Here is a 27,776-nt window from a genome sequence, read left to right as displayed (position 1 = left end):
CAACCACTGCTGATTTATTTTCTTCTCCAGAAACTTTGCACCAGCACAGAGCCTCAATGGTGCCAGGTTTTCTACAACTGACATTGAACACATTCAAACTGGTACCGTTAACTTGTTTGAACTTTCATGAAAGGCCTCAAAGCTTCCCTTTCAAAAGTTGAAGGAGTTCAGCTTCTTTACAATTTCTCATATTTTTAGGAGTTGATCTATGAATTTGGTGCTAATTTTATAATTTCTCAGATAGCTGGCAGAAATGTTATATGGTTCATTCCAAATAAATGATTAATGGCCTTTTTATTAAAAATAATTAAACAAAAACACAATGCAATGAGACATGCACCAGAAATGACACAAAACATTTTCTCTCTTTAGGTGTTTAATTCTTGAAGAGAATGATAAAGAAAGGAAGAGTTCATTGTAATTCAGATAGGCAAACTTGAGAAATAAAGAACGTTAAAGCAAAACGAATGTAAAGATGTTGGAAAGCCTAGCAAGAAGTGAAAAAAAAAGTAACAGGATTTTTTAAAAATAAAGGGTATGAGGAAGGGAAGCAAGAATGAGACACGCGCACTCCAAGAGAATTAAGGAAGCTAAAGGCGGAAGCTGGATGAATAAGTACAGGGCAAGGATTTATAGTAAATCAGGAGAGAGCAGCAACACAGATGGTGGATGACAAGTGGTAAACAGACATTTTACTCTAGGGCTTGTGTATAATCACATGCACCCGACTTCATTCATGTGACTGCTTTGAAGTTAGTATAATGTTCTAGCATTGGTTAAAAAAAGGGACAGGACGAGCATACATGCAACAGTATGAAAGCAAAGCAGCAAGCTTAAAAGTCAGAACAGGGAATAACCTAGGGTGAGTCTGCAGGGTGCAGTGCAAGAAATAACAAGCATAAAGCTTTTCAAACGCTATCAAAAAGTAGGTACAAAACAAGAGGGAAAAATACTAGATGCAACTTTATCACAATGTTTATGGGAAATGGAGAACATCCTCAAGACGACAAAACTGATCCACCTGCATAAGGAAGCTTTTGTAAATGGCTGTCTTAGCTGGAGTCACAAGGGAGTTCTCACTGCAGTTACCTCTTTGAGTCGCACAATGGCGTCTCCAATCTCCGGGTGCTGCAGATCATCCTCCGTGAGGTCCTGCACAATCTGCGTAAAGAAGCCGACAAACTCCTGTTTGTCGGCAGAAGATGACCGCTGTGTGCCATTCATTCTCAGAGCCTGGGTGCAGAAAGAAGAAGACAAGAGGGTTAGACTGGAGGAGCAGTTTAGACACCCACAATGCCCGCAAGTAGGAGAAAAAAAGGATGTATGAGAGGTCTATGGTTGGTCACATACACCCTAGTGCCTTTGAAAGAGCAATGAGTGATAAATCTGATGATGGCGAGTCACACACCCTTCATCACTCAAATGGAGGAGACCGGTGTATGAAATGGGGTTACCTGGTAATTCATCTAAATCCAAATAACTTTGAGGGCTGAAGAAGATAGAGAGATGGGGCAGAGCATATGATTATGCGCAGTCACAATCATTCTGAGCACCTGCGTTAGGGAAGGGAGACAAATTAGATGTGACTAACTACGAGGAGTAAAAAAACAAGACTGTCAGGCCAAGGACAGACCCTACAGTGTCATACAAACACCCGTCCTCATTGCGGGAGAAAGAAATTGTTAATGAATGGGGTGTAGTTTGTCCAAGAGGTGCCACAAAGCCCTTTAACGTGCCCGCTGCTGACTATCTTGGTGTCTGGCTAAATAGGGGTAAACCATCCCTTAACAATCAGATTCATTGTTAAAAAAAAAGGGATCTAGAGCCAACCAGGGACCCTATGTGCAGAGTGGAGGTCACGGGCAATGTGCAGTCTGCAAAACTTCAATATTGGTTCTAAATACCCTATCAGCATACACGATCGGAGGTGAAAGTGGCAATTTCTCATGCTTCATCTGGAGCCAGATGTATTAACATTGGATTCATAAAAAGAGTTCAATTGCGTGTCAACTTTTTATTGAATCCAGTGAGATTTTGCAAACTGATCTATGTAATATTAGGTAGGTTCATGCAATCACCATTCGGAGTGGGTCGCAACCCGACTTCTCTTGAATATTAACGGATAGGTCACAAATTGCAGCTTACTACAACTGGATGCAATCAAAGGAATGTGGCCTGCAGGGGTCAGCAGACCCCTATGCCCCCGATTGCAGTTAAATACAGTCAACTTTTATATTTAGAAATGCAGCTCATTTTCCTTTAACGTTTTAGAGTTCCCAGACCACGGTCTGCCCCCAACACTTTTCATTATTAAAAAAAAAATGTATTTCAACATTCACATAATGGGGCCCCCTTCTCTCTCGCTTCTGAAAGGAGTTGGTAGCTTTTCAATGGTTTTCAACTAAAAGTGTGATTGCAATTATCTGATGAATTACTTTGTAAATCGCAATTTCGAAGTGACACCCTAAACACGCCCCTTCCATACTGTGATTTGTTATTTATTCCTAAACTAATGTTTTGATTCGGTAACTATTTACTGAATTGCAAAATAGGTTTAGTACATAGTAAGAAGCCGTTTAGTGGGTGCAAACCCTGTCATTCAGCAAACTGCAGGGTTTGCACCACTAAATGGTTTAGTACATCTCGGCCCAAATTCCTATATAATGCTATGGATTCCTACTAGGAGGAACCTATGTATTGGTGCCATGCTGTGCTGGTTATACTTTGCAAAACCCACTTGGGAGTAACTTTCTACTATTACATTAGTAGTCGGATCTACCACAAATTCTGGAAGACAACACAACAACTTATGAACCCTGATGAAGTCCTCCTCAGGATGAAACGTGTTGGCTGGGCTGGATTGTGATGTCTAAAAAACAACAATACAATTATTTTGGATACTATATTATGGCTCCCACTTCATGATGGATTGGAAAGAAGGAAACTGTTCAACGAGGATGGACATTTGACCTTTGGAACATTCAGTGAACTTCTTGAGTTGATGCAGTTACCTTTTGTGTATAATTTTGCACAAAAAGATACATACGACCAGAATATCCCATTTGATATAAAGCGAGAGCTCTACCAAAAACGAACTTAATCACATACAGAATGTTTCATCCCAAAGCAAGAACAGTAGTGACATCAAGCCCAAATGTAAGATGCCAGAGGCAGATGTCTAGGACAATATGCAAACAATGTACATAATCGCAATTTCATCAAATTTCAGGCAAAAGTGCTACCACGCTACTGTACTACCTCTTACTACACATTAAGTAAGAGTACCTAAAAAAAAAAAAAGGTCCCAGTACTGACAAGTGCTCAGTAATGAAGAGGTAGGGTGTCAATCGAAATGAACAATCTGCCACAGATTAAGTGCCCACTTTCATTTTCTTTCTAAATAATTCGAATGGAAAAAAAAATAAAATAAAAAAAAATAAACTTTTGGACTAGATGAAGTCTACATTTGCCTTTCATTTCGTAAACGGAGGAAGTCTTGCAGTCACAGCTCTATGCACCACAGGTATGTCGGACGTGGGAGAAGGAGGTATTTAATTTCAAATGGAATGTTACCTCCAGATTTCAGAACTTGCCGTCCACACTAAGATTGTATGAACGCCCTACTAAGGATGAGCTACAATAACATACGTAAACCTAAAAGTCAGATACTTTGGTCTACAAAGAGGACGTGCTACATAGATCTCATGACAAATGAATATTGTGAGATTTTATTGTCTGGGATGAAGGTGAAATTACTAGAGCACGTTATTATAAAGGCTCCGCGGTTTTGCTGCAGTATAATAAAAAGTGTCAGATGCCACCAGCTCTTCACTGCACAGGGGTTCTTTTAGTGTGATAATTCAATGTAAAGATGGAGGTCCTGGTTTGTGGTTTGGCGAACGGGCTACGGTTTGGTCTTATGAGTGCCACAGGCAATAATGCACTTGTGGTACGGTGGATGAGACATCTGCCACGTTTGTGGAGGAAGCATCCAGACCACCAAACTAAAGATACACCATCAACTCAGCTTTAAGCAATGGCATGTCTGCAAGTGTCCTTATGCACCTTGCCGAAAATAGGATCATCACTTCTGGGAGAAGCGGTAGTCTTAAATAAAAGGTTGCACCTATTTAGCCCTCGAAAGGCTCCTAATATTATAGTCTTATAAATTTGATTCTTTAACATAGGACTGCAACAGAGAGCAAGCATTTGCAATGCAATCGGTTTCGCCTTTGGGACCTTATATGTATTTAGCTTTGCAGCACATTAGCCTGAGTGCTGAAACATCTACTATTTTTTAACATGGAGGGAAAGTAAGCACCAAACTAAGTGACACCAGGTATGGGAACAAATGGAGAGAAATATGGCCTTTCAGCGGCAAATGGTATAGTAAAAAGCTCTGTTTTTAATATAAAATCAGGGCCTTCAGTGGTCATATCACTGAAAATACAAGATTTGTAAAAAAAGGGATTGTCTACGGGTGCTCGTGGAAGACCAATTTCTATGGACTGGGGAATACTAAAGTGATTCTGGTGTTTTACTGACCTCTGCTGGTAGTTTTCTATCAAGACAGTTAAATAGAGGCAGTTAAACAGAAAAAAAGTCCCTAAGCAGAAGCAGACAAGTCCTAGGGCTGATCTCCAGAGCCCACAAAGTACATATATATTTAAGTATACACTAAAGTTATATACAAGAGGTCTCGAATGCACGACCTAAAAACAAATGAGATTGTCCTTTTCCCCTTCTGGTGCCATGCAGGACCACCCCTCCCTCAAAGCAGCTGTGGGGTGTTCCCTGAAGGCCACAAAAAAACCTCAACGCGGTCTTCACTCACTGTGGGCACCTTGGGCGGCAGCTGCTCCTTTGGTGGCTTCCCAGAGTCGCCAACTTTGAACCAAGGCAGGCTGGTCTGGCCTCTTCGAGGGACAGGAAGATGCCTTCCCCAGCTGGCGCAGCAGTGGGACCACCTGGTCCATAGCAGGCGTGACCACATGACGTCTCTATGGCAACCTTGGCCCACCTCCTGTCGCAGCTAGTAGCAAAGCCTTAGTGCTGGACGTCATCAGGGTTCTGCCCTAGCAGCCCACCTCTTCAGACCACGTGCCGTCTCTGTCCAGAACACCCTACTCTGCAGCCTAGTGGCATAACTTTGTGAAGTATTCAAGGATGTGGTCACGGAATGTGAACAAAACACTTTCTATCCAAACTCAGGGGTTCAGCAATGTGTACAAAGGTAAATTAGAGGCAAGAATCTGTGGCCAAAGAAGCTGCAGGAAAACACAAAGAATACAATCAGCTAGAAAAGCACTGTGCAGAAGGTAACAAATACAAGCGCTCCCAGCCCAGCAAGAGTACTTGTGGAACGAAAGAAACCGAGAATCCATTGCCAGAGAAGGGTTAAAGAATGATACAAACCAGCGGGTAGTGAGTGACAGGAGGCTTCAACAGAGAGAAAAGTTGTGACAAAAAGCAAGACGTGCATGGATGCAGAATGTACACTGTGCATGGATGCAGGTCCGAGCACCGCAGGCAGAGGAGGGACAACCAGATGCATTCCATGTATGAATGGACGGATGAATACATCTATGGATGACTGAATCAACTGATGTAAGCAATCTAGTAGGGCAGGATCGTGTGGATAGGAAATGCAGGATGCATCGCAAGTGGTCAATAAAGTCTACATAATAGAAGTGGTGGGTTTGTACAAAGCCAAGTAGTGTCAGAGGGACGATACCCATTGCATCTCCACTACAACATGGCCTCTTAGAGTGCCCTGGGAGGCCAGGTCTCAGGTGCTGGTTCTGTCCAGAAGAGGTCCCTGAATTTCAGTAACAGCAGGACAAGTCTGAGGGGACAAATCTTAGTTTCGGGAAGCAAAGCCCTAAGAGTCTCCCCTGTATTTGAAACATGGCTGATGAGACTGATGGAGTACTGCATCTCAGATACACTAAAGATGTTACGATCTGCACTGGAACAGTCAGTTCAAACAACTAAATGGGCTGTACCCTGAAAATTAATTAGGGTGTCCATCTATCGCTTTTGTGCACTTAAGCATGTCTCCTTCCTCGGAAAGGGTATGCCCAGTCAGGGGCAGACATCTTATTGTGCCCAACCAAAACTGTACTTCGCCACTAAGGCCAAAACCAAGTCAGCTGGGGCAGCTTGTGTCCCTGTTCATAAGGGACATGGACTAACAGTTTGGCCTAAACTGCCCTCTGTGTGGTATGAACAGGAGGGATCGGTCTGTAATAGCAGACGGGCTAAAAACAAAGGAACGGTTAGCACCCAGAGTAATTACTAGTGATGAAACCGTATTCACGCATTTTTACCCATCGTTTTTGAAAGGTCTTCCTGTTCACTGGGTCAGACTCCTATCCATCTATTTTTCAGCACAGCAGAGTTATATATGGGTACCTAGAACCACTGGCAAGCAATGATAAGTCCCCGAGGTTGTCAGGAGCAGAGGAGTCACAACCCAGGAACTCCCGCATCTCAGGTAATCTGGCTTACACTGTGGGGAGCCATAACCCAGAACTCCTGCATCTCCGGTAAATCTGGCTTACACTGTGGGGAGCCATAACCCAGGAACTCCTGCATCTCAGGTAATCTGGCTTACACTGTGGGGAGCCATAACCCAGGAACTCCTGCATCTCAGGTAATCTGGTTTACATTGTGGAGAGGCATAACCCAGGAACTCCTGCATCTCAGGTAATCTGGCTTACACTGTGGGGACCCGTTATCCAGTTACTCCTGCATCTCAGGTAAATCTGGCTTACACTGCGGGGAGCCATAATCCAGTTACTCCTGCATCTCAGGTAAATCTGGCTTACACTGTGGGGAGCCATAACCAAGGAACTCCTGCATCTCAGGAAATCTGGCTTACACTGTGGGGACCCGTTATCCAGTTACTCCTGCATCTCAGGTAAATCTGGCTTACACTGTGGGGACCCATTATCCGGTTACTCCTGCATCTCAGGTAAATCTGGCTTACACTGTGGGGAGCCATTATCCGGTTACTCCCGCATCTCAGGTAAATCTGGCTTACACTGTGGGGAGCCATAACCAAGGAACTCCTGCATCTCAGGAAATCTGGCTTACACTGTGGGGAGCCATTATCCAGTTACTCCTGCATCTCAGGTATAACTGGCTTACACTGTGGGGACCCATTATCCGGTTACTCCTGCATCTCAGGTAAATCTGGCTTACACTGTGGGGAGCCATTATCCGGTTACTCCCGCATCTCAGGTAAATCTGGCTTACACTGTGGGGAGCCATAACCAAGGAACTCCTGCATCTCAGGAAATCTGGCTTACACTGTGGGGAGCCATTATCCAGTTACTCCTGCATCTCAGGTATAACTGGCTTACACTGTGGGGAGCCATTATCCGGTTACTCCCGCATCTCAGGTAAATCTGGCTTACACTGTGGGGAGCCATAACCCAGGAACTCCTGCATCTCAGGTAATCTGGCTTACACTGTGGGGACCCCTTATCCAGTTACTCCTGCATCTCAGGTAAATCTGGCTTACACTGTGGGGAGCCATTATCCGGTTACTCCTGCATCTCAGGTATAACTGGCTTACACTGTGGGGACCCATTATCCGGTTACTCCTGCATCTCAGGTAAATCTGGCTTACACTGTGGGGAGCCATTACCCGGTTACTCCCGCATCTCAGGTAAATCTGGCTTACATTGTGGGGAGCCATTACCCGGTTACTCCTGCATCTCAGGTAAATCTGGCTTACACTGTGGGGAGCCATTACCCGGTTACTCCTGCATCTCAGGTAATCTGGTTTACACTGTGGGGACCCGTTATCCAGTTACTCCTGCATCTCAAGTAAATCTGGCTTACACCGTGGGTACCCATATCCAGTTACTCCTGCATCTCAGGTATAACTGGCTTACACTGTGGGGACCCATTATCCAGTTACTCCTGCATCTTAGGTAAATCTGGCTTACACTGTGGGGACCCGTTATCCAGTTACTCCTGCATCTCAAGTAAATCTGGCTTACACTGTGGGTACCCATATCCAGTTACTCCTGCATCTCAGGTATAACTGGCTTACACTGTGGGGACCCATTATCCGGTTACTCCTGCATCACAGGTAAATCTGGCTTACACTGTGGGGAGCCATTATCCAGTTACTCCCGCATCTCAGGTAAATCTGGCTTACACTGTGGAGAGCCATTTTAAATGTTCCGCATGATTAGGCCGAGGGACCCTGCGTCTCATGTACAGCTACACTAATGAACCCTTAGACCACCGGTGCAGCAAGGCAGATTATAGGCCACACATCTTTGTTTAGGAAGTAACACCTAGTACCTGTCCATCTCCTCCCCTATGACACGTGGACCATACCCAGAGAGCAGTCAGCTGTACTGCGAGCGCTAGGAGTGGTACAACATAATATTTAACTTTAAAGTTCAACTTTACAAGCAGGCGTTTCAGATCACCCTGTGTCTGCTGTGAAGGTGTTCAACACGCATGCACCACAGTTACATTATTCCCTCAGAAAAACTCTGATGACAAAACATATACAGTGATCACCTGAAGGACACCTATACACAGTGATACCTTCCACTAAGAACCACAAACAAGACCTTCCACACAAGTGCCTCCTGTCAGACCACCGACAACAGGCTCCCTGCCAGCAGCTGGCACCTCACTCCCTCTCAGCTGTGCCTTATTTCACAACCACCCACGTTCATGGAGGTCTTAAAGCCCTCCTGGTCAGAGTGGTTCCAACGAGCCTCTCCAACGACCATTCTACCCAATGTTTAATTTGAGCCTGAGGTTTCCGATGCTCGGCAATTTAATTGTCAGCACTTGTGACAGTTTGCCACAAGGTGGCGCTGTCTGGCTAATTTATAGATGACCACAGGGACAGTTAATTATTAATTCCATACACATTAAAAAATAGTTATTACCTGCCACGCAAACGATTCTTATAGTTTGTGGGGTCTGAAATATTTCGAATTATCACACTTGTAGGAGTGTGATAGTTAGTAGTTGTGTTGTTACTATCATTGGCAGCATAGATGGGGCAATGTGTGGTGCAAGCTGCAGTGGCCTCCTGAGGAGAGCTCATGCACTTTTAAAAATGATTTTTATACACAAATTAAGGACTGTTCTACCCTCTCACACGCCACAGAATACACCTTAGAGCTCCAAGTAAGCCACTTCCATTTGCGCCCTCACCGTTCCAATACAGTCTTGCCCTGCAAACAACCCCATAACACCTCATGCAGTCTCCTTTCTCAAAGATCACACTACAGTGTCCCTACAGACACTTGTATCATATTATACGGTTAGGTTTCTGACAGACATGGTGCTCATGCATCCACCTTACCCATGCAGCCAAACAGTTAGTAGAGTTACTAAAGAAGGTACATTAAACAACATTCTCATACAAGGCATAACATGGAAAGTGTTTCAGCCAATCAACTATAAGCATTTCGCAAGCCCACAGAGACAGCAGCATGGGATAGCCCCAAAATAGAAAATCTGGGCAGGAGACTGAATAACTATTTCAAGGCCACCAAAGAGAGAGACAGGGGTGTAAAAGATCACTCCTTCCGCACTGCAGGGGAAGAAGTACATAAACTGTCCCAAGACCTACCAAACAACTAAGACAATGCATGCACAGCTAAGCTCCAGAGGCCGTTCAAAAGCTCCATTCAACCTGGATTATGAGAGGTGTATCCTTAGACAAGAACAGCAGCCCAGAGGAATCAATAGAGAAATTCAATGTTCCACTGTGTAAATTAGCAACCACATGCACGGATGAAGGCCCGGCCAAAGATGTTGGGTCCAGATCTTTCAGGTGTGCTGATCACCAACATTGAGAACACAGATCTCTTATTGGAACCAGGTTGAATACCCAGCCGAACCTCAGCCTCAACAGGTCGCAGGAACTATGAAATACACATGCCGTAAAGGTGGCATCTACCCTCAAACGAGCATTGGCAAAGTCAATGGGTCTCACCTTTGGAACCTATTGACCATGCCAATGACTTCGCGATGAGACACAGCATTGCTGATACAGTGCAGCATGGCAATTATAAAACTATTGGATTACAAAGAAAAGGTCCAACATTTTAACAGGAAAGCGGCTCGAGAATACATGAAGCAACCCTTAGACCGTCATGGATCCGAGCAACAATACTGAGAGCTATGGGGGTAAAGTAAACTTGGGCGATCGCAATACAGGCGCTGAGAAACAAAACTGTTCAAGAGGCCCACCCATCTCCTCATTATTAATTTATTTTTGAAGTCAAAAATAGCACAAACCCCAAAAACATGTTGGCATGAGCGCCATGTAATGTACAGCTGTTTCCAGTCAGTGTAACAAAGCTATGAAGAGCACCAGTATTACAAAGAGAAGAGTGGGTCAGTATATTAAAACACATACGGTTGTACACCGTCTGGCAAGCAGTCACTTCCATGATGGAATCAGAGCTTTGGAAGGAGGGACATGTGCCATGACAGAACAGACTGGGTGCTTCAATTCAGTTCAAAGCACCAAACGCTTTAAAACTGCAGAGGCGGCCAGGTTCGAGTCTCAGCAACAGATCAATATCCTGTGATTCTGTGCAAATCACTTAACTGGCCAGTGCTTAAATGAAATGAATAAATACATGAATGTACCACTGTTTAATGTGTTCCTGTGCCTAAATTATAATGAATGTAACGTAAATGGACCTCATGAGATGGAGGTGGGACATCCCCCCCCCCCAAAAAAAAAAGAAGAGGGGGGGGGGGGGGGGGGGGAGAAGAAGTAATACATTAACCAAAGCGCAAGCAGTGGATGGTAACTAAGATAAGTGGAATCAAGCTGTGCTTGGTTGTGTTCCAGGAAGGAAATAGAAGTGATGGCTTAGCCTGTGCTGGCTAACAAAGAGGCATCAAAGAAGAGTGACAAAGGAGCCCACGAATGGTAGGCAATGGGCTGGCTGCAAGCCCCTTGTTATACACAGTACTCTCTCAAGCGAGAGCGCATGCGCTGTTGCAGGCTCGACCTAAAAAGGTCAATAGGGTCCAAAAAGTCACAAACAATTAAACCAGAAAGTCATTAAAACGTAAAGGGTGATTTACAAAAGACCCCATTAAACTGAATCCATTGGCACTTAATAGGCACATATGGCTACTGAGGTGCCAAGCACAAGCACCAGCACTCTGCAAAACATGCTGACTAGGCCACATGAATTATTTTGCACGTCTGCAGAAAAGCAGGAGTGAAACTAACATTAAAACTCACTGCTCGTCCTCTTTTTCTCTCTTCCCATCCACCCCCTTCCCCCCTTTTTTATCACAGAATTTCGTCCTCCCTCTGCCACCTTCTCTCCCTTTTTTTCCCCACTTACCACAATCTTACTTCACTCTCTCACCCTCCCACCTTCTCACTTGCTTTTCAATCTCTGCTCCCATCCAGTTCCTCTTACCTCAATCTGTTACTTTTCTTTGGTCTACCTATCTTATGTACCCTTTACCAAATGTATTAAAGTGCCCTGCCTCATTACCTAATTGTACTATAACTCTGTTATTACCAAATGTAGTAAAGCGCTCTGATACTCTTGGGTCCAGTCAGCTCTATATAAAACCCTTTAAATAAATAAATAAAATAAATACTGCCGGCCAATAAAATACGTGCAATGGCCACATAAGAGAGTGACTGGGTTATTGTAATATCATTCAAAGACCGGACAGGAAACCCAAGCCCAGAGATCACTATTAAGAGGTCATTCTAGAAGTCACTGCATTGATCAGTACAGACATGTAGGAACCATCTGAACAAGAGCCAGTTCACATAGCTAAAACCACGGCACAAACTAACAATGTGTATGAAGGCCTAGAAGCATTCTCGCTAGTCATCATCTTTGAGGAAAACCATCCAACATAAAGACATTAAATCCAGTACTTGCATAGCGCACGAATCACCCCTGAAGGGGTATCTCGGCGCTGGGGGCCGTTGGGAAGATTAAGCGAGCTATTGCCCAGAGTTGCATGGTGCTGGGCAGACGCCTGCCACTGGAGCCAGGGATCGAACTGTGATCCCCAGCATCCAGCGTCAGTCACCCTGGCCTCGGTGCCACACCGCTTCACAGTCAAGTTTGTATTAGGTGCTACATGTTAAAAGAGTGGCCTTAGCAAGTTGTTGCACAGAAGATCGTAGCTTGACTAACAACACCAGCAGAGTTTTGTATCTAGAACGCAACTTTCAACATCTGGGGACTGGCCTAGCGTACTTTAAAATCATGCCATAAAACTTCCCAGCAACAAGACAGTCCAGCCAGTGGCTTCGAAGCATCTATTCATTTGTTTCCATTTACACCCTCAAGTAGAAGAACCAATGTGAAAACTGGAAAAAGGGGGCATCTACGAAGACTCTAGCCCTTTAAGAAGTGTTTCCGATGGTAGTCAACATCAAGTTGAAGCATCCAGGATTGGTCAGCATTTGTGTCTTCCCAACAGAATACAGAGAGAAAGATACCCAATGCTCATAAGTGACAGTTTTGTAGCTTTGAATGAGGCAAAGTAGATCTCAAAGTGGGTTACTATCACTTACAGCTTCAGGTAACCAGTGGAGTATTATTATTATTGAGTGTTTGTATAGTCCATGGCTACCCAACAGGGTTTCGCAGTGCTTCGGTGTGGGTAGGTTAGTCTGAGGGCTGGAGAAGGCGGGTCTTTAATGCTTTGCGAAAGCTAAAAAGGGAGGTGCAGCATCTCAAGGATTCAGGAAGAGAGTTCCATAGTTTTGGACCAAGAAGGAGAAGGGTTGTCTTCCCATTTGAGCTAGTTCCACTGTTCGAACTACACAGAGGTTGGCTGCTAGATCGTAGAGTGCGAACAGGATGATATGGGGATGCCAGGTTTTGATAGTATTGTGGTGCTGAACTTGTGTGGATTTTGTACATATAGCAGAGAGCTTTGAAGTTTATTCGCTTATCCACTCAAAGCCAGTGTAGTTGGCGGAGGAGCTGAAGATGCTGAGGAATGTTTAGGGAGGTAAAACAGAAACCTTGCGGCGGAACTCTGAACCACCTGTAGACGTCTTAAAGACGCCTTATCAGCCCCCACGTACAAGATATTGCAATAGTCAAGTCTGGATAATATCATGGCCTGGATAACTGTTCTCTGGGCAGAAAAGAAGTATCCATAAAATCTTCTTAAGCCATTTCATAATGGCAAAGCATGTGGAGGCTAATCTGAACACTAGTGGCTTCATGGACAAGGTGGAGTTGAGCCAGAAGCTAAGGTTTTTAATGTTACCGGTGGGTATAGGTGGCATACCCAGCATGCCAGACCAATGCCGAGGACCCCATGACTCAGGGTTCCTTCCAAACACCATCACCTCAGTCTTGTCGCCATTTATTTACAAGTAATTGGTGTTCATCCAAGTGGAGGCAAGGCAGAGGCAGGAGTTGAGGTCCTCAGAGTTAACTACCTGCTCAGATGACAGCGAGAAAATGATCTGGGTGTCCTCTGAGTAAGAGTACAGAGTTAGCCCGCAGGCTTCCACCAGATCCGCTAAAGGGAGGACATAGACGTTGAAAGCATGGGGCTGAGGGCGGAGCCTTGCAGAACTCCTGAAGTAAGCAGGAGGGATTAAGAAACCACATTTGAAGAGAAGACCTGAAATGTACGATCTGTATGGAAAGAAGAGAGCCAGACCAGTGCCGTGCCTTGGAGGCCCAGTTGGGTCTGTCTGTCAACGAGAATTTTGTGTGATACAGTGTCAAAAGCTGCACTAAGATCCAAATGGATCAGCGCGGCAGTACTACCAGAGTCTAGGAGTTGCCTTAGATGCTTGGTGGCTATGCTCAGTTATGAAATCTGACTGAGAAGGGTGAAGGCCACCTTGTGATTTCACCAAGGAGGAAAGTTGGGTATTGACAGGTTTTTCCATTATCTTCGAGAAAATAGGAAGTAAATAAATAGGTCTAAAACAGGAACAATTATTTTGATCTAGATGGGGCTTTCTTAATAGAGGGAAGGATCATTCCATGTTTCCTGGCTTTAGGAAGATTTCCCTCTTGTAGGGGCGCGTTCAGGAGTTCGAGCACCTGCTGCATACGCTGTGGGTTCAAGTTGCGCAATTTAACAGCAAGGAGAGGATCTAGGGGGGATCCTGACTTGACTGACTGCAATAAGTTAATCAGTGGTAGACCTTACATGTCACAGTAGTGACTTCACTCCTGATAGGGGTAGGGTCAGGGAGGGGCCGTTATTCCTAGCTGTGGCCAAAGTAGATCTAATATACGTTACCTTGTTGAGGACGAAGTCAGCGAACTCCTGACATCGAGCCTGTGACCGCGAGGGACCAGGCGAGATGGTGGTAGGGTCGATAGGTCTTTAACCACTTTAAAAAGGGTTTGGGGCAGTTTTGTGTTGGAGCTATTTTTTTCTGAATAGAACAGAGCACGTGCAGTCCTGCAATGTGAGTGGTATTGGTTTAGTGCTTTTTTATATTTATTCTTTGATTTAGTGTCATTTAATTTCCTCCATTCCCTTTCAAGGAGCTTGCACAATTTCTTTTCTGTCTGCAGTGGTTTGTTGAACCATGGAGAGGGAGGATGTTGCCCAAGCACGGATTTTGGCTTAGCTGGTAGCGTGGTCTCTGGAAAGTCTCTTAACCAATTATCAATTATAGGTTGGTCTAGTTCAACCCTCTGCGTTAACTGAGGTATAGACCTCAGAAGGCAGGTGTTAAGCGCGAGAGTATCGAATCTGAACCAGTTTCTGGTCAAGGTTTTGGACCCATTTGTCCTTAGAGGAATCGAAGTTTGGAAGGATACAGACAAAGGTACTGCAAAATGGTCAGACCACTGTAGTGTAATGACAAAGGTACTGCAAAATGGTCAGACCATTGAAGTGTAATAGGTGGGTCTGTCTAATGTGAGACCTAGAATATTAGAAAAAAATGTGGGATCCAGCAGATGACCTGCTTCATGGATGGGAGGGAATTTATTAAATAGAGATTCATAGCTTTCAAATCTGCAATTGGGGTTTGGCTGAGAGTGCAGGTGGCATCCTGTAAGTGCAAATTGAGATCTCCAAGCAGAATTAGGTTAGAGCTTTTGAGCCTAAGAGTGGCAATTATGTCAAGGATAGTGGAGCACCAGCTACCTGCGTAGCCAGGGGGATGGTAAGTTGGGGAGCCTGTGATAGTACAGCATGACGTCGGAGTGGTAGGTGTACTGTAGGTGCGCATGATTGTTTGGCCCGCCGTCCTGGGCCTGCCAAACCATCATGTGCACTTAGCATGTTCCCCACTGGCTTGTTTTGTACAGCCTGGGTGGAGAACATGCACAGGATCCCACTTTCTAGCTGAGCGCCAAGCCATGGTGCTTAGACCAATCACGACGCTGCTGTCATGCTGGTGACAGCAGCATCGTGATTGGCTTGGGGAGGTCTGTGCACTGCCGTGAGAGCCAGGAAAACACTGAGGACGGAGGAGAGGCGGCGACTGGTGACCAGCATGTGTCTTCTCCCTTCCCACCCGCCAACGTTCCCTTCCAGCCACCACTGGACAAGTAGGCTTGGAATCCAGGCTATGAGGAAGCATTCTAGGCCACTAAAATGACCATCATGAAATATTTTGACCTGACCAAGAACACCAAACTAGAAGTATAAGTCACTCCATGAAGGCCATGTGCAGTACTACTTTGTACTTCTCCAAAGCAGAGTGCTGGCGATGAAGTGGGGGATGCCAACACTCCCACATACATGAATATAAGCATGACTTTAGATACCATCCCAGATCACAAGCTACTGATACCACTGTTTCAGGGCACAGACCCTCACCCACCACTGTGCATACAGAAGTGGGCAGTACAACACGAGTAGTACTGCTTCAGCATCAAGTTCTGTGGAGAGGATGGGACGGATGTCAATAGCCCAGATCACCATCTTCGAATTCAAAGCCCACTGAAAACTACCCAGCCACTAGCGCCAAAGAAAACAAAAACATCATAGACCAAGTGTCATGCCCTAAAGTCATGTGCATTGATGAATTCAAAGAGGCTAAAGCAGTGTTAAAAGCCATCAAACCCTCATGGTAATCAGGTCAACTCAAAGAAGAATTTTCTTGATGGACAATGAGAAACATGTAACATGCTGCCCTGTTCGGGTTCGACATAAGATTTGTGCCACCAAAGACCGCATCATCTTGAATGGATTAACCCACAAAGTCACTTACTGAGGGTAAACTACAGCTAACACACCAAGGAATGATGAAAATGAAGCATGACTTTCAGAGAAAGCTTTGCTCCCTGGTCTTGATGAAAAGGTGGGAGATCTGATCTCTGATAACTCAGCCACGTCTCTGGCTGCGCCTGTCCTCAATCACAGTGGTCAAGTGACTGGAAGATGGGCCAATGTTCAAAGCAGACCGTTTACCACCAACATGGAAAATTCTTACTACTAGTGATTAACTTATGCACCAATTACCATGCAGTAGAAACGGTCTTGTTCCCACCTTTCGGAGCCGTCAAAACTAGAGCCAAAAACACATACTTGCTGTTTAAGTCATCCGAAACGTCACGCAGCTGGACAATCGGCACCCATTCTAATGCAATTAATGTCATGTCAAGATTACACAACAAAAGCCACCAAAAATCAACCTAAAATGTCCTAAGGCTTACCAAGACGACAAACAATTTATGCATACCGTGAAAAAATGATTACAAGCGTGAAATATCATGAAGTTGTCGAAGTGGATGATGCAGAACTGCCTTCGTGCTCACAGCAACACTCCACACTGCCAGAACCCAGTGCCATTCTGTTCTAACGAGTAGCAAGAGATATAATTTCTGCGACTCAAAGTGGGCGATATTTGCAACCTTGCCGTCGGATAACCCAAAAGCAAAAAGCCAGTCACACTATCGGAGTGAATGCTTGAAGCCACTGTTTTTCAATACTGGCGCACGACTGTCACTCCAGGAATGAAATGCCATGTCCTGTGTGAAAGTGGCCCTTGAAAAGTGGTGACGAGAGGAGGGGCAGCGAAATTAGTTTGCAAATGCTGCCTGTAGACCAGTATGTTGCCACTGGACACAGTAAAAACATTTCTAAACAAACAACCAATACTGCTGCGGCACCCTGGGTCTCCTTGAATTGGCTCCCTTACAGAGGATCCTTTTGTCAGAGCCCACCAGCTGAACTTGGTGCAGGCCCAGGGCCCCCATTCAATCCTACTAACCTTGTGGGGAGGGGGGCATAATTTACCGTTAAGCCACTTAGTCCACCCCTTCCAACCGCCCCCTCCAGGCATTGCCACGCAGTATTTCCTTTCAGCCGCCAAGGTACAGTCTCATAAAGGGCCTCCATTCGAAACGCCGCTCACAGCTGAGTCGAGGCCGCCTGTCTCACTATGTGTCAGTTAGGGACACCAAGCAAGCAGCATACAAAGCCGTTAGACAGCCTCCCATGCACCACGTTGAAGCACCAACATTACCACATACAGCCCATGAAACGATCCAGTGACACCCTATATCCCTCTCTTACCTCCTGTTCTGCCCCTTACTGCAACAACTCGCCCGTCCCTACCTCCCGCTAGTCCCTTTAAGCTCGCCTTCGCCCACGCCCTGTTGTGGGAGTCGTAGTGTTTTACTTCCTCCCGGATCCCATGTTAGTAGAAGCAGGAACTACACCACCCATGAGGCACCGGGCCTCGACACAGAGAACGACAACACCACCCAGCGGTACATGTGGCGTCGCGAGCCTTGGTTGGCCAGACCATCGTATGAGGATGGGGTTGCGCGGGCCACAGCCAATAACTTCGTGAGAAAGACTGGCGCATGATCCATAACGCTAGGGGATTGGTGAGAGGTGTCACCTGCTGACAGCTATGACGAGGCCTGTGCTGGTGCACACGTTTCCAACGACCAATTGGAAATAACTAAAGAAAATATTTGTGAAATGCTACGGCCGTTAAGGCCCGTGATAGTCCCTGGCGTACAGTGTTACTCTACACACAACTAGAACGCTAACACCGTGAAATTTGTAGAACAAAAAGTAAGGCTGCCATTGCACTGACGTTAAGACGCAGAAGGAGAAGAGGTGGCGTTCACACCGTTTAATGGGGAGCGACATGTTGCCGCAAATGAGCATAATACAGGATTTAGTTTTTCTGTGTTTATTAAATGCATAGTTGAAAACTTTTTTTCTAAAACGAAAGGGAACTGTGTTCGACAGTAATGACATTTATGGCACCAATGTGTATAAACAGTATCCTTTCACCATTCATATATATGTTTCTTCACATGAAAGTTAGATTTCCATAACTGAAATTAGGGACCATTTAAAAGACAAATAGTCATTTCAGTTTTCCATGATTTATTGAAATGCATTTGGAAGAAAGGCATAGCTGCCAAAGTTTCAGATTGCTATGTGTGCCATTTTCATAATTTCCGTGTAATTATGAGTCACATTTCAACGATTATGAGTGACACTTTCTTGCAAGAATAGTCAAGCAATAAAGACGAGGGAAACATATAATTATCAGAAATTACACTCATTAGAGCAACGAGAAACTCTTAAGAAGATCTTAAAACTGCTGCAAAGCACTAGAAATGGAAGGACACTAACCAGAGACAGAATGCGTGACTGCAGTTCTCAATAATGGAGGAGGACTTGCAGGCACTGCAGCTGCTCAGAAGATGTTCTCATTGATCTGATCATTCATTATCACACACTAGCTTGAAAAGCAAACTTCATAGCATAGCAAGTGCAACTAGAAAATGATACCTTCACTCAGTCTCAGGCACTTACTTCTTTGTAAGCCTAGTGAGCTGGCGCCGCGGCAATAGGCGGGCCCGTCACATGTGGCATCATACCCAAATTGCATATCCACATTAAAACTCATTCCTCTCATATAACTTCTGTCAACTTACTAAAATATCAAACACTCATAAACCCACATCATGAGTAAGTAATCCCATATTGCCGTGGTCAGCTTCCTGATGACCAAGGAGATCATTAAACCATTCACATTTCTATATATTTACATGATCAAAGGACCTATAGGGGAGGTTAAAGCAGTTTTTCGTATCACCTGGGGAGGTATTTCCATTGTTTGCATTAGAGTCCATGGCACCCCTACTACACCTTGCCCAGCAATTCAATTCAATTCAATTCAAATGATTTATATAGCGCGCTACATACCCAGAGGGTCTCAAGGCGCTTGGAGAAGGGTGGGGAATTACTTGTCGAATATCCAGGTTTTAAGTTGCTTTCTGAATGCTAGGTGGTTCTGAGTGAGGCGAAGGTGAGTGGGAAGTGAGTTCCAGGTTTTGGCTGCCAGGTAGGAGAAGGATCTTCCTCCCATGGTGGTTTTGTTGATGCGATGTACAGCAGCAAGGGCTTGGTGGGAGGAACGTAGCTGGCGGGAGGGGGTGTAGAAGGAAAGTCGTGTGTTGAGGCATTCAGGTCCAAGTTTGTGAAGTGCTTTGTGTGCGTGGGTTAGGAGGCGGAATGTTATCCTCTTATTGACGGGGAGCCAGTGGAGGTTTTTCAGGTGACCAGAAATGTGGTCTTTACGCGGAATGTCTAGTATGAGTCTGGCTGATGCGTTCTGGATGCGTTTGAGTTTTTTCTGAAGTTTTGCGGTGGTACCGGCGTATAGGGTGTTTTCGTAGTCCAAGCGGCTTGTAACCAGTGCGTGGGTGACCGTTTTTCTAGTTTCGGTGGGGATCCAGCGAAATGTTTTTTTGAGCATGCGAAGGATGTTGAATTGAAGCAAGATGATGAAACGGCGTTGACCTGTCTGGTCATCGAGAGTGAGGAGTCCAGAATGACGCCCAGGTTCCGTGCGTGGTCCGTCGGGATGGGTGCTTTTCCAAGGGACTCTGGCCACTACGAGTCGTCCCAGGCGGAGGGGGAGGTACCTAGGATAAGGACTTCTGTTTTGTCGGAATTCAGTTTCAGACGGCTGAGCTTCATCCACTAGGCTACTTCTCTCATTCCTTTATGTAAGTTTGTTTTGGCGGTGTTAGGGTCTTTGGTGAGTGAGAGGATCAGTTGAGTGTCATCAGCGTAGGAGATGATGTTGAGGTTGTGTTGGCGTGCGATGGCCGCGAGGGGGCTCATGTATACATTGAAGAGGGTGGGGCTGAGTGAAGATCCTTGTGGCACGCCGCAGAGGACTTCAGTGGCCTCTGACTTGAATGGTGGGAGGCGGACTCTCTGGGCTCTTCCGGCAAGGAACAAGGTGATCCAATCCAGTGCTTTTCCTTGGATTCCTATGTTTCTGAGGCGTTGTAACAGGGTGCTATGACAGACTGTGTCGAAGGCTGCGGAGAGGTCGAGGAGGATGAGGGCGACTGTGTCTCCATTGTCCAGTAGAGTTCGAATGTCGTCTGTTGCTGCGATGAGTGCGGTCTCAGTGCTGTGTTTGGCTCGGAAGCCAGACTGTGAGGAGTCTAGGGATTTGTTGGTTTCGAGGAAGGCGGCGAGCTGGTTGTTGACAGCTTTCTCGATGACTTTGGCCGGGAATGGAAGGAGAGAGATGGGGCGGTAGTTTTTGAGTTCGGTGGGGTCAGCTGTGGGTTTTTTCAGAAGGGTGCTGAGTTCGGCGTGTTTCCAGCTTTCCGGGAAGGTGGCGGAGTTAAGGGAGCAGTTGATGGCATCTCGGAGGTGGGGTGCGATGACGGAGTCAGCTTTGTTGAAGATGTGGTGAGGGCATGGGTCTGTGGGGGATCCTGAGTGGATGGAGTTCATCAGGCGGATGGTGTCCTCAGTGGAGATTGGGTTCCAGTCATTAAGGATGTTCAAGGTGGGTGGGGGTACGGCAGAAGGTAGTGTGGGTTGGTCTCCAGGATGGTTGTCAAAGCTGTTGTGGATGTCTGCTATTTTGTCATGGAAGAATGAAGCTAGGGAGTCGCAAAGGGCTTGGGAGGGAGTGATGTCGTTGGAGTTGGCAGTGGGGTTGGTAAACTCTTTGACGATGTTGAATAATTCCTTGCTGTTGTGGGCGTTGTTATCAAGTCGGTCTTTGAAAGCGGCTTTCTTGGCGGTTCGGATCAGTTGGTGGTGTATGCGGATGGCGTTTTTGAACGCGTCCCTGGTGCTGGTGTTTGGCTCTTTTTTCCATGTCTTCTCAAGGGAGCGACAGAGTTTCTTGGATTTCTTAAGATCATCGTTGAACCAGGGGGCGTTTTTGCTGCCTAGTTTGATTTGACGTTTTTTCAGGGGTGCTAGGCTGTCGGCGCTGTTGGTTAGCCATTGAGTGAAGTTAATGGCTGCTTGGTTGGGGTTCGAAGAGTGGGCAGGGGGGTTTTGAAGAAGCGATGAGGAGATCTGGTCGATGGTGATTTTGTTCCAGTTTCTTAGCAGAGTAGGTTGAGGATGGTTGTGGGTTGTGTCTTTTTGTAGATAAAGTGAACGCAGCTGTGGTCCGTCCAATGGAGAGCTGTGGTGTGACTGAAGGAGATATGTTTGCTGGAGGTGAAGATAGGGCCAAGAGTGTGACCTGCGTGGTGAGTGGGGGTATTAACAAGTTGTTTGAGTCCGAGGTTGGCGAGATTGTCCAGCAGGGTAGTAGTGGTGTTGCTGTTGTTGCTTTTTTCCAGGTGAAAATTGAGGTCTCCCAATAGAATGTAATCCTCGGAGGGGAGGGCGTGTGGGGTGATAAAGTCAGTGAAGTCTTCACTGAATTGTGCACTGGGTCCTGGTGGCCTGTAGAGGAGGGTGCCTCTGAGTGTGGTCATGGGGTCGGTGTGGATCTGGAAGTGAAGGTGCTCGGCGCTAGCGAGGTTGACGTCTGAGATGGTTGAGATGCGGATGGAGTTCTTATGGACGATAGCGATGCCTCCTCCTGTTTGCTTGGTGCAGTCTTTTCGGATGATCTTGTAACCTTCCGGGATGGCAATGGTGATGTCTGGAGCTGAGGAGGCGTTCATCCATGTTTCTGTTAGGAAGGCGACGTCCGGGGAGATGGTGTCTAGTAGATTCCAGAGGTCGATGGCGTGTCTGTGGACCGAGCGGGTGTTGAGCAGGATGCAATTAAGGTGGTTGGTGTCAGGTCTCTGTTTGGTGTTAGTGGATGAGGAGTTGGTCTTGGTGCCGTCAAACTTGCAGGAGTTGCATGAGAAGGGTCCATGGGTTTGTCCGGGGGCGGCTTGGGCGCAGTTGGGGAGTCGGCCGGGGTTTAGGGCTAAGAGGGTGGAGGCGGCTTATGTGATGCGGGTGGGGTGGGTGGGACGGGGGCCAGGGGGTCTGGCGCTGGGCGCGGCCTTGGCGCGGACGGGCGTAGACGGGCTTACCTTTGGCGCACCTTTGGCGCGGCCGTAGCGCGTGGACGCTGCGCGTTGGGGCATTCGACTTAAATGGAAAGTCGAGGGGGGCGGAGCGTGGGAGGGTCAGCTGGGAGACGTTAGCTGGGAGGGTAGGCGGGACAATCGAGTAAACAACAAGCCAGGTTCCAAAATGGAGTTTGGAAAGTGAAACTGGGACAGACTATGTTTAGTGCAAAGCTAATACCACAATGAATGCACAGTCGAGGCAGCACAAGAATGCAGATTAAACAATGTCAGCAGTAGCTACAATCACATGAAGTTAAACCACAATGCAGAAAATAATGCGAGGTACGGTGCTATTAATTAGTCAAAGCGCTATGTTTAAAATAACAATTTCTATCGTGCGCGATGATGCCAGGTCAGTTTCACTCAGGCGCTGTGCTTCAATGTCGAGCGCGATGTTCAGAATGCACTTTAAAAGCTAATTGACTCGAACCCGATGTTCAGAGCTCCTTACAATCACGCGCTATGTTTAGTATGCTAATGCAGTCGAGCGCGAGTTACGAATGCTGCTTTACAGCTATGCGCGATGAAATAAAGTAATTGCAAGTGAGCGTGATGCTCAAATTTCTACAATACCAGCGTGCAGCAGATCTCAATGGCCAGAGAGCGTGGGGGGGAGCGACCGTCTGGAATCAGATCACTGTGCTGAATTTCTCAGCATGGTCATAGACATGCCACAGGCATTTCTCCACCTCCCAGGAGAACTCACACACTAGCTACACAATGACCTGAATGCAACAATTCTATGTGGTTACAACTCAGTGACCACAAGTACCCTGCATTTTCTTTCTCCAGAGTAGTCCGCCAGAGCCCAAGGCCCTTCTACCCTTCTGCACAGGATATATTTCACCAGTGAAGACAAGATTGTGACACAAAACACCACCTTGAGCTTATCTAATCACCCCCATCCCTCAGAGTTGTAGGAGTACAGAGGTTGCAACATTCTGGATTTAGTGTGAGTAGGTCGTCCAGGCAGTTTTTTTGTTGCATTCTCATACTTGTGATCCTGTTTCTCAATATAGATTAAGGACTACATGCATCCGAAAGTAAAACAAAACTCTGAACTGGATGATCAAGAGATATGAGCCACTGTTGGAATTCCAATAGAACGTAAGGCTCGCAGGCTGACTTCCTCCTGAAAAAAGCGTTCAGTGTTTATCTCCTGAAATGACCTGGAAAGGATGTGAACATCTTAATAAAGGACTGTGCACTGTTTATAGATTAATTGAATGAAATGTACTAATTTCACCCCATGATAATAAAATAATGCACAATATTGGAAACAGTAATGTGTCTCAGTAATGTATCTACTGCAGTCCCTGCTCCTGTTTTTAATCATGGGGCTGACATACACTGGCTCTGGGAACAAGCCTGAATCTAAATGTGTTCTCATTTAAAATGAAGGTGAACAGCATCAAGATAAAAAAAACATACCAACACAAAGCAACACTTAAACAGACTATCCTGACATGTAAACCCTAAATGGAGTCAGGAAACCATAATAACGCATGAACGTAAGTAGAATACTGCTGCAAGTACTTCCTGCGCGACATGTGTAATTATTAAAAGAGCAACACTTTCAATGAACTTCCAGTTATCTTTCCTCAAAAAAACTGTTTAGAAAGAACTCACGGCGTATCAGCAGAAATGTTGGTGTTTTTAGAAATCATTTGTAGCAGTGTAACAATTTAAAGGAGAAAGCAGATAGACTGGGGTCCTGATTAGCATGATCCCAGTCAGACTAGTCACAAACAATGCAACATCAAGCAAAAAGTGGGGGTAACCATAAGAAGCAGATCCTACTTTCCTACACAGCCCCCTTCCCCCCCAAACGAAAGGGCATGAAACTAACCTTGACCAGTTGACTCTTGATTTTCTAAGTGGAAATATCTGGAGAGTCCATCTGCACTGGCATGGCTACTCCCAGGTCTATGTTCCACTGTATAGCCCATCCCCTGTAGGGAAATGGACCACCTCAAAAGTTTGGGGTTTTCACCCTTCATCTGTATAAGCCATATGAGGGTCTGAACAATGAAGTGAGTGCCAAACAAGTATGGCCTCAGTTCCTTCAGAGCCTAAACCACAGCAAAGGCCTCCCTCTCAATAGCTGACCAACGTTTCTCTCTGGGGGTCAGCGTTCTGCTTACAAAAGCTACTGGCTGATCCTGACCCTCTTCATTCAGTTGTGATAAAAAAAAACCCTACCCCCAACTCATATGCATCAGTTTGAACAATGAATTGTTTAGAATAGTCAAGACTTTGCAGAATGGGAGCAGTGTACACGGACTGCTTCAGGCCATCAAATGCCTTCTGACAGCTAACTGTCCACTGAACTTTCTTAGGCATTCCTTTAGAGGTCAGATCTTTCAAGGGGGTCACTATAGATCCATATCCCTTGATACAGCTCCTGTATAACCCAGTCAGGCCCAAGAATGCTCTGACCTGAGTCTGGGTAGTTGGAGAAACCAGTCCATGATAGTCTTGATTTTGCTCTGCAATGGTTGAACTTGGCCTCCACCCACAAGGTGGCACAGGTACACAACCTTACTCTGCCCTATCTGGCACTTAGTGGCCTTGATGGTGAGGCCTGCTTTCTGCAGGTCCTCCAGAACATTTCTCAGGTTGACCAGGTGATCCTCCCAGGTGGAACTAAAGACAGCAATATCATCTAGATATGTTGCACTGTAGGCTTCCAGGCCTATGAGCACTTTATTCACCAACATTTGAAATGTGTCAAGTGCCTTCTTCAAGCCAGAGGGCATCACAATAAATTGATAATGCCCACTAGGGGTTGAGAATGCTGTTTTTGGTTTGGCATCCTCTACTAGTCTCATTTGCCAATAACCAGCAGTGAGGTCAAATGTACTCAAGTTCTTGACTGAGGCCAAATTATCAATGAGCTCATCTGCCCAAGAAATGGGATGAGCATCAGTCCTAGTAACTGCATGGAGACCCCTGTAGTCCCCACAGAACCTCATTTTTCTATTACCACCCTTGGTATGGGGTTTGGGTACCAGGGCCACTGGACTAGTCCAAGGGTTACCTGAGGGTTCAATTACTCCTAATTCCAGCATCTTTTGGACCTCAGTCCGGATGCAGTCCCTGAAATGGTCAGGTTGCCTGCAAAGCTTATTTTTTACAGGCAGACTTTCACCTGTGTCCACTTCATGGGTACACCAAGTGGTCTGACTAAGAGTCAGGGAAAACATATGTCTGTTCTGATTGAGGACCTTCCTGCAATCAGTCTGTTGCTGTTCAGTGAGGTTGCCTGCCTAGGCTACACCATCAACCGAGCCATCATCAGGGTTCTGTGAGAGGAGGTCAGGGAGTGGGTCACTCTCTTCCTCCTGTCCCTCATCAGTAGCCATAAGCAAGCCCATGTCTGCCCGGTCAACATGTGGTTTGAGCCTATTCACATGGAGCACCCTGTGGGGGCTCCTGGGAGTTCCAAGGTCCACCAAGTAAGTGACCTCTCCCCTTTGCTCAAGAATGGTAGGGGGCCCACTCCACTTGTCCTGGAGAGCTGCTGGGGCCACAGGCTCCAACACCCATACCTTCTGTCCTGACTGATACACAGCCTTTTGGTCATGCCAAGCTTTCTGTAATTCTTGGCTAGGCTCAAGGTTTTTACATACCTTCTTCATATACTCAGCCATCCTGGAACAGAGACTAAGTACATAGTCCACTATTTCTTGTTTAGGTGGCTTGAGAGGTAACTCCCACCCCTCCTTCACTAAACAAAAGGGACCCCTAACTGGATATCCAAACAGAAGTTCAAAAGGGCTGTAGCCAACCCCCTTCTGAGGAACCTCTCTGTAGGCAAAGAGAAGGCATAGCAACAGGACATCCCATTCTTTCAACTAACCCATTGCGGGTGATAGTAGGTGGTACCTTTGTAATTTACTCCACACTCCTTCCACAGGGCCCTGGCCACCACAGGAGCTGTGATAGTTCTAAGGGGTATTGCTTCTGGGTACCTAGTGGCATGGTCCACCACCACTAGAATATATCTGTGCCCAGATGCAGTTGGAGGATCAATGGGACCAATTATGTCAATCCCAACCCTCTCAAAGGGAAGCCCCCACCACGGGTAGTGGTATCAGGGGGGCCTTTGTGGTACCAACTGCCTTACCACTGGCTGGACAAGCGGTACAGGAGCGAAAAAACTCCTGTGTGTCCTCTGACATGTGAGGCCAGTGAAAGTGAGGGACAAGCCTGTCCCAAGTCTTACTTTGGCCTAGGTGTCCTGCTAAAGGGATATCATGTGCCAGTGTCAGTGGGAAACCCCTAAACTTCAGAGGTATGACCAACCTCCGGGTGGCACCATGCCTGGGGTCCCTACCCTCAGAGTAAAGGAGTCCATTCCAGTAGATCCTGTGGGACCCACTGGCACTCCCAGCAACCTCAGCATCAGCTTGCTGTCTGAGGGGTTCAAGAGAGGGGCAGCTGTGCTGCTCCTGACTCAGATCTGCCCTATAAGGGCCCCCTGTCCCCAAGAACTCAGCCTGGTCAGGTTCAAGTTCCTCTGAGACAGTTCCTTCACAGGAACTGGGATCATCTTCCTCAGGAGACTGGTCCTCACTCTGAGTCTGGGGCGAAGACACTGCCTACGCCTACTGAACCTCCTCTAGGAAGGCACCTGGTCCATTTTTCCAGGATCCAGGGCCTGTTCAGTTGAAGACATTTTGGCCTGTGACCTAGTCACAGCAAACACATCTGCAGATATGCCCAACATTGTTGCATGTGTCCCGAGTTCCACTTCAGCCCAGAACGACGTTTCCAAATCATTGCCCAACAAGCATTCCACAGGGAGGTCCGAGCTAACCACAACCTTCTTAGGGCTAGTTACCCCTCCCCAGGTGAAATTAACAACTGCCAAGGAATTGTCTGTCCTGACATTGCTAGCATTGGGCACTTGGTACATTTCACCAAGTATGATCTGGTTAGGGTCCACAAGATCTTTTGTCACCATTGTGACATTTGCTCCTGTGTCCCTATATGCCATGGCCTCCTTACCAATCATCAAAGGCAGTTGTCTGTATTGCCCAGATTACTGGGGCTCACAAATAAGGAGGAAATATCTATGCATCCATCACAGACAAAAACAGCCTGAGCTGGAGTTCTGACTAGGCCAGAACCCATCTCAGAACCTAGGGTTAACCCTACTATACCCTTGTTCCCCGTACCACCACTTTCAACTGAACTAGGGGGAAAAGTTGCCTTAGGGGAAATGGTGGTGGTAGGAGGATCCTTGGCCCTTGGACAACTGACATCTTTTGTCCAATGGGTTTTCTCCTTACACAGCAAACACCAAGGTTTCTTTCTGTCTTTACCTTTGTTAGACTGTGACTCCCCCCCAGATGCTGGATTTTGGGGTCCTGGTGAAGACTTCTGGTTTTCCCCTTTTCCCCACCCTTATCTGAAGGTTTAGCATCTTGCTTCTTCTGGTCACCACCTGTGGTCTAGTTTTTCTGA

At 46.3% G+C, this 27,776-nt stretch overlaps 1 protein-coding gene across 4 annotated transcripts in view; it reads right to left on the bottom strand.

Moving 5' to 3' along the window:
* FDPS (farnesyl diphosphate synthase) overlaps window positions 1-27,776 on the bottom strand; it is a 169,022-nt gene that overhangs the window by 46,108 nt on the left and 95,138 nt on the right. The window contains exons 1-3 of one of the 4 annotated variants that reach the window (XM_086947403.1): window positions 17,509-17,604; window positions 4,835-5,267; window positions 1,090-1,233 (exon numbers count right to left, since the gene is read on the bottom strand). In XM_086947403.1, the coding sequence (XP_086803529.1) occupies window positions 1,090-1,233; window positions 4,835-4,993 (303 nt within the window). In that variant the 5' untranslated portion in view covers window positions 4,994-5,267; window positions 17,509-17,604. Of the gene's footprint in view, window positions 1-1,089; window positions 1,234-4,834; window positions 5,268-17,508; window positions 17,644-27,776 lie in introns of those variants that run through there. The other 3 variants (XM_086947405.1, XM_086947404.1, XM_086947406.1) reach the window with 3 other exon arrangements.

This window comes from Lissotriton vulgaris, chromosome 12, assembly GCF_964263255.1.
Source record: "Lissotriton vulgaris chromosome 12, aLisVul1.2, whole genome shotgun sequence".
NCBI classification, from domain to species: domain Eukaryota; kingdom Metazoa; phylum Chordata; class Amphibia; order Caudata; family Salamandridae; genus Lissotriton; species Lissotriton vulgaris.
Note: the sequence above shows the minus strand (reverse complement) of the source record. Positions and strands in the feature narration are given on the sequence as shown.